At 40.7% G+C, this 10,566-nt stretch overlaps 1 protein-coding gene across 8 annotated transcripts in view; it reads right to left on the bottom strand.

The window, feature by feature from the left end:
- The window catches only part of MARCHF7 (membrane associated ring-CH-type finger 7), a 29,384-nt gene extending 19,060 nt beyond the window's left edge, over positions 1–10,324 (bottom strand). For 7 of the 8 annotated variants that reach the window (XR_008467626.1, XR_008467627.1, XR_008467628.1 and 4 more), the window contains exons 1-2: positions 10,166–10,324; positions 677–835 (exon numbers count right to left, since the gene is read on the bottom strand). Coding sequence is in view for 4 of the 8 variants with exons in the window: in XM_054208268.1 (XP_054064243.1) it covers positions 677–835; positions 10,166–10,324 (318 nt within the window). In the remaining 4 variants the exon portion in view is untranslated. Of the gene's footprint in view, positions 1–676; positions 836–4,702; positions 4,850–10,165 lie in introns of those variants that run through there. The other variant, XM_054208269.1, reaches the window with a different exon arrangement.
- Positions 10,325–10,566: the final 242 nt, after the last annotated feature.

The following is a 10,566-nucleotide window of genomic DNA, read 5'->3' on the forward strand; positions in this document are numbered from 1 at the left end:
TCACTCTAGAGTGCATAAGCATGCCAAAGAAGCAAACTACTTTATTTTTGGAGTTAGGAAGGCACATTCTGGAGCCCAGTTCAGACAGGCTGTGAAGGCCTGAGCCTTGGATCTCAGTCAGGTGACAGTTCAGCCTCCATTTTCTTTCACAGAGTGCTGTAAGCAGCATGTAAGTAAGCACAGGATATGAACTGCTCCTCCACAACTAAGTTTTCTGAAGTAGGTCTCCAAAACCATAAACTTTGTGTTAACTCACAAAGCTGGTACCATCCAAAAAACAAACTCCCTAGATACACCTGATGGAACAAGCTGAGTATAAACAATGTTAATTTTGCCATCTGTAGGACTACAACATGTATGAGATTGTAATGACCCCCTCCTTTTTTCTTTTTAAATGGATACCTGCAGAACCACTCTCACTTCAGATTTATTTCTTAACTATTAGTATAACTAATAAACATTACGATTATTATTTTCATCCTCTGAATAATCTCTTACCATCGCTATCTTCTATACTCTCCCTCCATCTTGACTTAGTAACATCTACGTACCTAGAAACACTACAGTGAGCCCCTCCTAGCAGGTCTTCAGATTGAGACGGTAAAACCCCATTTGGTTGTTGGTTTTTATTGTTTGTGGTTTTTTGTTTTAAGTATTACACATTAAGAATTCTCACCAATCTGCTTCTGTTTCCCAAAAATCTTCCAGAATGTGGATGATCAAGCGTCCCTGAGTAGCGAGTTGGAGAGGACGTTGTAAGCTTCCAAGGAGTTTCATGTGTGTCTCTTTCTCCAATTCCCCAGTCTCTACTGGAGCTATTCAATACACTGGATTCCTGAAGAACAACATGCCTATCATATGCATCTTGTAACTCAAAACAGACTTCATATCTGATCTCAATATTAAAAATACAGGAAAGTGGAAGTACTAACAAACCTGTAACCTTTCATGAGAAACCTTAAGTGATAACCAAGAAGAAACGAAACAGGCTTCAGAGAGGACCACTGGCAAAAGGAAAGTTGTGTTTTTAATTACTTTCTAGCAATTATGAGCTCCTTTATCTGTCCTCTCATTTAACTGTGAACAATAAATAGTTGAAGTGTAAGGTTTTTGAGGCATTACCCCAACTTAGATACTCCAGCAACAGGGCAGAATTAAGGACCTCACTTTCAAGTGTTAAGTAAAAATCACACATATATATAAAAACAGTCTCCATGACAGCAAAAGTGGCTTTTTGGCCACTAAAGCAAGCCATCTGTCTTGTCCTGGTCATCAGTTAACACAGGATGAAGTGGGTGCAAAGAGGGGGAAAAAGAAGAAAAATCGTGTTTTAAGCCTACTAACAGATAATTATTTTTACATAAAGAGTATGATCTGTCCTAGCAAAATAGATGGGACAACAAGTGTAAACTATGTCATCAATAGCTGTTATTCCTTAAAAAAAAAAAAATATACATACATAAATACACACCACACTATTGCAAATTACACAGTATCTTTTCAGAGTCTTAAACACTTCCCTTTTACCACTGCCTAAGTTTTTTATTTCTCTGCAGTCTATTCCAATAAACCATCATTGTGCTATTGGTAAGGAAGGCTTGCAAATTAATTTTGAATTCCAACTACATTTCATGCAAGCAGCAAAAATATATTTCCATTTTACACTACAAAATTGAAACTTCTGTGTCTCTAAGTTTCTTATAAATCGCTAACATTGAAGACCCCCACAAAACAGTAAACAGCACTGGGTACAAAACCACTTTGGGCTTAAGAAATAAGGTAAATAGTTTTACTATAGTTTCAGACACAGCACAAAAATACTGAATCCACAGTCTGATATGCATAACAAACTACAACTGTTTGGCAAAAGAGTCTTGCAAATAAACATTGTTTGCTGCATTACCTCAAAACAAAGCACTCAAATTATTTGAAGTCTGATGTCTGCAGGGTAATGACTGTAACTGTTCTTTTTGTGTTTTCTCTTCCAAGATAATCAGGACCTCTGATCTTTACCTTGGCTACACAGGCAAGTTTCTAATAACGAGACTGGGAACCATTTAACATAGAAATCTGTCTACCTTTAACAGAACCTAAAGGATGAGGTTCTACACTACTAGTTTCACTGAATTTCAATGAATAGATGGCAATTAAGGAAAATCATTGCAACTTAATTTGCTCCACAGAGCAAAATTAATAGAAATAACAGAAATCAAACCATTTATTATAGTTATGCAGAGTTTGTAAGTGATTTAATTTATCCAGCCTCTTTCTATGAACTATTAATACTAAAACCACAGTAGTTTCTGTCACTGTTTCTTAAGAGTGGTAGAATTAGGATTTAAAAAGCTGAATAAATATTCATGCTCATCACATGCACATTCTCACAAGCAAAATTAAACCTGAAAATAAAAGTATCAGCCAGTAAGCTTTCTCATATTTCAAAGTCTCAGTAGGATTCATCAGGTTTCTAAATTATTTCATATACAGATAATCTGCCTATGGGCACAAGACTACACAACTTTAAGATAAAAGTATAGTTCTCTTAAAACGCTCTTAATATGAGCCATACCTGCAGAGTTAACTGATCTTGAAATACTTGCCTTTCCTTTTTCTACAGCTGTTAGATTCTGAAGATCTGAGAATTTAATCTTATTTCAAATGTCTGGATCACCAGAGTAAAGACCTTAATCCAAGAACAACACACTCACACTGGTGCAGCACTGAAAGCCAGTTCATGAAACTACACCATCTACCAATCTAATGCCGACACAGCTTTCGGTAGCTGTGGCACCTCTGCACTGTGCTCATTTCTTTGAAAGATGTCCCATGGCCAATACAGAAACAAAAAAAAGCAACATATTGGCTATCAAAAAAGTGGCTTTAAGAGAAAATAGACGATCAGGCATGATGTCAGGAAAATACAATTAAATTGCTATATCCGAAACTAAAAAAAAAAAAAAAAAACACCAAACAAAAAAAAACGCCACACACACCTCAGTTTTCTTTCTTCCTTAAATTCAGCTTAAGAATATTTCACATTCTTCGTCAGAACTTAACAATTAAAGCATTAGAAAAGGTATTCTATTTTTGGTGTCCATTTTCAGTAGGAGAGAAACACGATTGGGAAAACATTCAAAACGCTTTTATACATTACGCTTGACCCTATCACTCAATTTAAGAGGGTTTCAGACCACCTTCTACGAATTGGAGTGGAAAGAAGGGATACGACATAATCTTCTGTACAATCATTTTCCCCCATTTTAACTGGAGAACGTTACAAAGATCATTCCTCAGATTAGAAGCATTTTGCTCAACAGGAAATAGTCCAAAGATAATACGCAGTGCAGTGAACACACTGCAGTTCATGTAATAAATGAAATAATGTAAAGTACACGAAATTGTAACACAAGAAAGTTGTAACAGCTGTAACACAGCTAATGTCACAGCACCAGTTCAGCTCAAGACTCATCTTCTGATCAACAGCTTTCAGCACAATATGTAGACTGTGTGGGTCCATAAATCCCTACAAAAGAATAAGTATCTGATTTGGTTTTGCTAAGCAGCCAGCCAGTGAAAAATGTATAGGAATCCAAAAACCAAAAATGACTGAAGACTACCCTCTCTAGAAGTAGTATAGACACTCTCCTATAGCCTATATACTAATGAAGACATGCATGTTAGATGTGGCAAAATAGAATGCATATACATGTAACTCTGCTAAAAATAATTAATGCTCTATTACTTGTAAGACTGTTTATGGAAAAGGCATTATATAACACAATGCCCCAGATAGCTTGTCAGCAGGGAGCAAACTCATAACCATTTTTATCAAAAAATATGCACATTTAATCATGGAGTTGTTTCTGCAGTTTAAAAGACCAAGATGGGCTTAGATTTCTGGGCCCAAAATTAAAGTGAGAATTGCTGACAGGAGCAGAAACAAAACAAGAGAATTGAAGCAAACAGACACATCTTGTTTCCAAGTACCAAAAATAATTTCTGAAATAGTTTAATCTCTACCTCCCATAATACTCTTTCAAAGTGAAAGTACCTGCAGGATACCACTTCCTACCCTTGAGCATGGCTCTGCCCCCCCTCACAAAAGCAATCTGGTTAGTGTAACACCTTGCATGTGAAACACCACACACCTTTACCCCGTTGCATCTATTGCATGCAAAGCATGCCTGGATTAACACACTGACAGGACAGTATGATGTAAGCCTAAAGGTCTACTCTTACCTCCACAAAATGCAAAGAAAGTAGGCCCTGCAGAGCAACTCTTAGAACGGCAACATATTTCTGTACTTTCTGCATCATCCACACATGAAGTGTAAACCCCTATACACACCAAAATTCAAACAAAATCCTCACCTCCCCTCAACAGAAAACCCCACTGACCCAGGTTTAAGACTGCCGTGACTAGTGCCAAAACAGATCTGTAGTATCAGGATGCCCTTCACTCATCTAACAGCTGATTTTTAAAGGTGCAGCTACAAACAAAAGCAGGTAAAGATGGCAAACCTAGAACTACCAGTTGATACTGCAGAATACTGTCACTGGTCTGGTTATTAAATCCTTGCATTTTAGAATTAATCTTGGGGTTTGATCACAGATGCAAGGCCCTGGGTGGGACTTCTCCTCGTATTTCCCTTTTGTCCGGGTTTTAAGATTATACTTTACAGAAAGAGACAAAACACATTACCTGGTATCCAGATTCTAATCTCCGTGAAGATTCTCTTGCACTATATGCACCAGCTAAACTGTTTCCAGTCAATGTGCTAGATCCTAGTGAAGAGCTGGAGGCCTGAACAGATATCCTTCGAGGAATTCTTGAGGGTTTTGACTCCATTCTTTCTATCCTGTATAAGGACACACTGATTATCTTCTCTTTTAGAAGCGAAACATGCACAAGTCATTCTAAGTGTATCATAAATACAACTCATTCATACAAAATTTACACAGTGCCTTTGGTCTGACTGTGCATCAGTAAGATGGGGAACAGAGTTCTTACCCTAGTTTTTGTAACCTCTTCTTTACATCTCGTCCTATTCCACATTACAGAACTAGAAACATGGCCCCTTTTGCTATTCTTATTATTATATTACAATAAATTCTTGCTATTATAGTCCAAGTGGGACTCCGTAGCAGCACTAGTATTAACACAAGACGAGCCAGGAGTCAGGGAAAGAGTCCTCCTATTTCTTACATTAATATATTACCTTGTTGTTAATGAACTGCATGTCAACACTTGCAGAAACTACACTCAGACTTATTCTTCAGAGTCAAAACTATGAAAATTCACCCTCTTGTAAAAAAATACCCCACGTTTGCAGTGTACCTGCCTCAAAGAAATATTAACTTCTCCAAAGACAATTCCCATGAAAATTAACGTATACAAGAGAGCACATGCTGTCTCACAGGTGTATATATATATAAATTTACTTTTCAGTCACTGAGTGTTTATTTGCTCTTTTTGTATTTCCAGGCATTTCAAAAGAAATGCTTGTGACTTTTCTGCATGAGAAGCGATCCTGTAGTCATTTCTGTCCTTCAGAGGATATCTTGGCTTAACGTTGCTCAAGAACTCCACACGCATAGCTGACTAGCTTGCTAACATTCCCAGATTCTTCCTCCTCAGGATGATACAGTCAGAATCAGACCACAAAAGGTAGCTCTTAAATAAAAAATTTTAAGAGAACTGCAGTATCCTCAGTGGTGTGGTGTGGGAAGAGTAGCACGCTAACTAAAAACTCTAAAACGGATGGCCGAGAACTCCACTGGTACAAGGTGATTTGCAGAAGTGGCACAATCTTTTTTATTTTAACCGCTTTCAATTCTGGCCTAACCTTCTGAGAATGGGAATAAGCTGCATCAGAAAAAACAAAAAGATAATTATAAATCAGTACAGCACATTTTTTTTTTTTTTCGACACAACAGCCATACTCATCAGTAACACTGTCTGTGAAAAGCTGCTGCATCAGTCTTGAGGTACCTCACATCTGGCTGCAGTCTCAAGTTGAGTTCACATACTCAAGGCTTTTGTTTTAGCTGAAAGTCATGCTGCATTACACATTGTACCTGGTAAAAGATAGTTTGTAAACAACTCCACTGGCCTCACAGTTGGACAGCTGAGGTTAATTTCCTTCATGGATGGTTTTTTATCCACTGCTCTGGTGCATATTCAGTTGCTAGCTTTACAATACAGGTTACAACATAAAATAGCCTAAATGCTTAATCTTGCAAGTAGGACTGGGTTTTTATACCAGGTCAGGAATCTGAATTTCTCATTTGCCTAATTTTGGATTAGGAATCTGAAATCACAAATTTGTTAAGTTTCCAACATCACATTTAAATCCCTAAGTAAATATTGAGCAATCCTATGCAATTCTCAGAGTTGTAAGTACATAGATAAGAACGTTCCAAGCAACGTTTCAAAGTACAGAAGAACACTGTCAATCATGGTAGTTTAAAAGAAATTCAATAAGGTCAAAGCTAACAATCTAAGCTACACCACTTCAAGCAGATCGTTTGTGTAATAAAATGTAGCAATCATATTTCTTCATATTTGTAACATTAGATAGACACTGTAATGATGGTTAATTTAAGCTTGAGAATAATCCGCCACAATGTGCACTGCAAGTCTAGTACTTGTCTGAAGCTGCACTGAGTGTGAAAAAGTGACTATTCAAGTTGCAAACTGTGAAGCTAAACTACTGTCACAATAATATAGACTAGGGTCTGTACTGGACAGGACAGCTGTAGGTCTTGATGAGATCTGACACACAAAGCATTGTTTATCTACATTTTACCTTGATACAAACTATAAGGGACAGACACACAGAATAATGGATCCCATCCTGCACTATTAAGTACTTGACAAAGAGCGCCAGCATTATCGCTTTCGTTATGGATCATTCTGTTTCTGGATCACTTTGCTTCAGATAGGTGTGGAACCAGATTAATTCAATAATGTAGGTAAAAGTCAGAGACAGACATATGTAGAATACACAAGGATTCTAGAAGAAGGGATGGAAGCTACTACCAGTAGAAAGCAACACGCATATGACAGGGGGAAGAGACAGAAGTGTAAGAAGTTATAAGAACTTCAAGACTAAATTAGAGATCCTCTACGACTAATAAAATTGCTTATGCACTATCCACAGAACAGACAAAACAGCAACATTCAGATAGGAAAGGACAGGGTGGAAGACTGTCGGCACCAGAGCCAGCTATCTCTAGAAGCTGAAACAGAGTCTAAGATTAGCAAATTGCTTCTACAAAAATACGTGAAAAGGCACAAGACTAATTTTCTCCTCCAGTGGTAACCCCAAGAGGACAATGTTATCAATCAGGTTAATCTTGTAAATTAGCACAGGTTGTGATTTCAATCTGACTATGTCCACGTGATACTATCTATATTTTTTTTTGTCTAAGTAAAGAAACCTTGCAGAAACTATACTCAAAAAATGCGTTAAAACAAGATAAAGGCAGTATGTTAGAAAATGCAAAATTTAGTATGTCAGTTTATGCGCCCCCATTATGATTACTTTAATACAACCGTACATTTTCTCTGCAGTCCTGGCCTCAGCCAGCAAACGAGAAGGATCTGCTATAAAAATGAATCAGAGTTGTGTAAGAACAGGCATTTGACAAGAGGAGCTCTGCCTTGTTTGATGCAGAGGTGGAAAGGTTCTGGGAAAAAAGGCTTTCTGGTCTAGGCAAAGAACTTCTCCTTGAGGAAACCAGATTTTATCTTTGCCTTTCAACAGAGGTTCAGCGACATGAAGCATGTAATTTAGATTAATCATTTTTTAAAAACCACTATACAAGAGCTATTCAATTTCTGGGCATCCATCATAAAATTTACTTGGAATCCAACTAGCAGAAAGCATGAAAGCATCTGTTTGCAACTGATGTCAACAGAGCTATCACTTGAATATATTAGTAGATAAAACTAGATATTAGGTATCTCAACTTTGGCAAGTTCGGATAGCTTGAGATAGTGAAGAAATCTTCTGGTTTCTTTGGTGTTTTTTTTTCTTTTTGTCCAGAGTTCTTTGAAAACCATTTTAAGTGCTGAACCTTGGAGTTTTGAGAAGCAGCCATCTTCATAGTTGGCTTGAATACGCACCATACATATATAAGGTTTACGCTGATCATAGTACCACAATGAGGTGGTCAAGGTGAACGTGCTAAGCTATCACAGAACACAGGACAGAGCGAAAAAGTGGTCTCACAATAAAAAAAAAAATCATATTATTAAGGCAACAACAATATTTGTCTGTGAGGGGAATATCGTGTTTTTATAGGATATTTCAGAATGAGAATGGTTCCCTTTTACAGTACCAGTGTCTTCAGGGTTTTTTCAATGAGCACAAAGACACTCAAATTAAAACCTCGAACATTTTGTTTACCCACACAGGAATTCAACAAATCCCAAGTGGTAATTAACATGCTGTAATGATTTCTATAATGACAAAGTAGTCACCTCAATTTACGCTGAAGGTAACGAGGCCAAAAAATACTTAAAATGACTTCACCGAGGAACAAATTAAAAAAAAAAAAAGTCTAACTGATTTAAAGGCCTGTTGTTGCCAAAAAGGAAAGGAACACCTTACTCAGACACGACACCTGCAATGTCCTTCATTGAGCAACCTCAAAACACTATCCTAGCAAAACAGACTTCTCGCTTCTCCATCTTTTTGACACTACTCATGCTGGTATCCAACAACAGAGAAATGAGAAAGGAAACAGCAGGGTGAGAAGGACTCTTCTCATCAAAGCAACATATTTCATCAGTTCATGCCATGTTATGCAATTTAGCAACCAAAACCTCACAGAAAAATCTGGAAAAAACTCGTGTCTCCTGGAATAAGGGATACATGTGATGCCTCTCAAGACTTGGTAAGAAAACAAGTTCTAAAAAATCAAACTTTAAAGTTGTACCTGGGAAACAGTTGGCCAACTTGTAACAGGAGGTGGAGCTGAACAGCCTATTTTGAGTGTACAGCTCAGATGTCCTGCCCTTCTTGATCTGTCATCCCTCCAACTACATTATAAAAGATCAACTAGACCTAACATAGCCGTGGATATAGATAACAAAAGATAAAAAGATCCAAGCGGTCTTTGCAGAAAAGCAGTATAATCTCAGAAAGTAAAAATAACACAAACAGAAAATATTTCAAATAAAAACCTCTCACTCCTCCTCTTTTCTGCCCTGATGTCCCTCTACCGAGAAGCGAGGGAGCAATCTGAGGTAGTCACGTCTACCAGTCAGAGGAGCCTTTAACAGCTTCCATGCTTTCTACTAACAGCTTAAAGCATTCTTCTGCCCTCGATCAAAGAGAAGTACATGCTTCACCCTCAGCTCCTAAATTCAAGTTTTGTACCTTGGAACTATGCAGTAACGCTTCTACCTGAGACTTGAGCTTTTACATCTAGAGGGTTTTTTTTACGGTTTGATACACAGCTGTTCTCCCGAGCGACCTGCGATCACGTGTCTTCCTCAGTGTTTACTCACAGTCATGTTTTTATGACAAACAAGATGGAGTTCAGGGACAATTTTCTCAGTCTGCGCAATTCTTTGCTCGGGGTATTTTCTCAACCTTCAATCAAGAGAGACTGACAAAAAACCTCGGCGGCCTCTCAGGAGGCCCACGAACAAGGAAAACGTTTACAAATGCCGGCCGCCTGCCTACGCTGCAGCAGCCGATGCCACGGCGCCGGGCTGACACCCAGACCGGAGCCAGCAGGCTCTGGACGGCGGGTGCTCGGCAGAGCCACTCAGGATAGCACCATACCCTCCTCCCCAGGCTCGGCGAGCAAGGCTTCGGCCAGCCAGGGGCTCAGGGCCGCGCCCGCGATACAGGCCAAGGCCAAACCGGGGCTCTTGCCAGGCCGAGGGGCAGCGCCGGCCTCTGCCCCGGCCCGCCGGGCAGCGCCTCCTCAAAGGGAGGGAAGGCAGGCACGGGCGGCTGCGGGTGTCACACTGCTCCGCTGCCCGTGGAAGCGAGCGGCCGTCAGAGGTGCTCGGCAGAAGGAAGGGCGGAGGGGCCGACCGCCAGCCCCGAGACAAAATGGTTCCCCCAGGCCCCGCACACAGGCGCGGGCTGGGACGTGCGGGGACACCTTTCTCTCCTCGACACCGTACGCGGCCCGTACTCACCCTCACGACGCAAGCATTTAGCAGTTGAGCAGCCACCGGAGGGGCCAAGTCGGGCCGTGCCCAGAAGCTGCCGCGCCGAGCCCGCCGCCGCTCCCTGCAACACAATGGCGACGGCGCGGAGCCCGCACGGCTGTCAATCACCGCCCGCGCCCCGCCCATGCCCAGCTCTCGCGAGACTCGCGGGGGAGTGGGGGAGCGGGGCGGCGGGGCTGGGCGGGGCTGGGCGGGGCGGGCCCGGCCCGACCCGAGGGGGGCCCGGTTGGACTGCCCCGCCCCGGCCCGCCCCGGCCCGAGGTGGCCGTCCGAGCGGGTGGTGGGCCGTGTATGCTCACCGCGAATGGTGCCGGGAGGAGACCCGAGATCTCACGGGGTACGGCTCCCCTCAGCTGTTAAAAGAGGTT

The sequence above is a fragment of the Rissa tridactyla genome, chromosome 7, assembly GCF_028500815.1.
Source record: "Rissa tridactyla isolate bRisTri1 chromosome 7, bRisTri1.patW.cur.20221130, whole genome shotgun sequence".
Taxonomy (NCBI): Eukaryota; Metazoa; Chordata; class Aves; order Charadriiformes; family Laridae; genus Rissa; species Rissa tridactyla.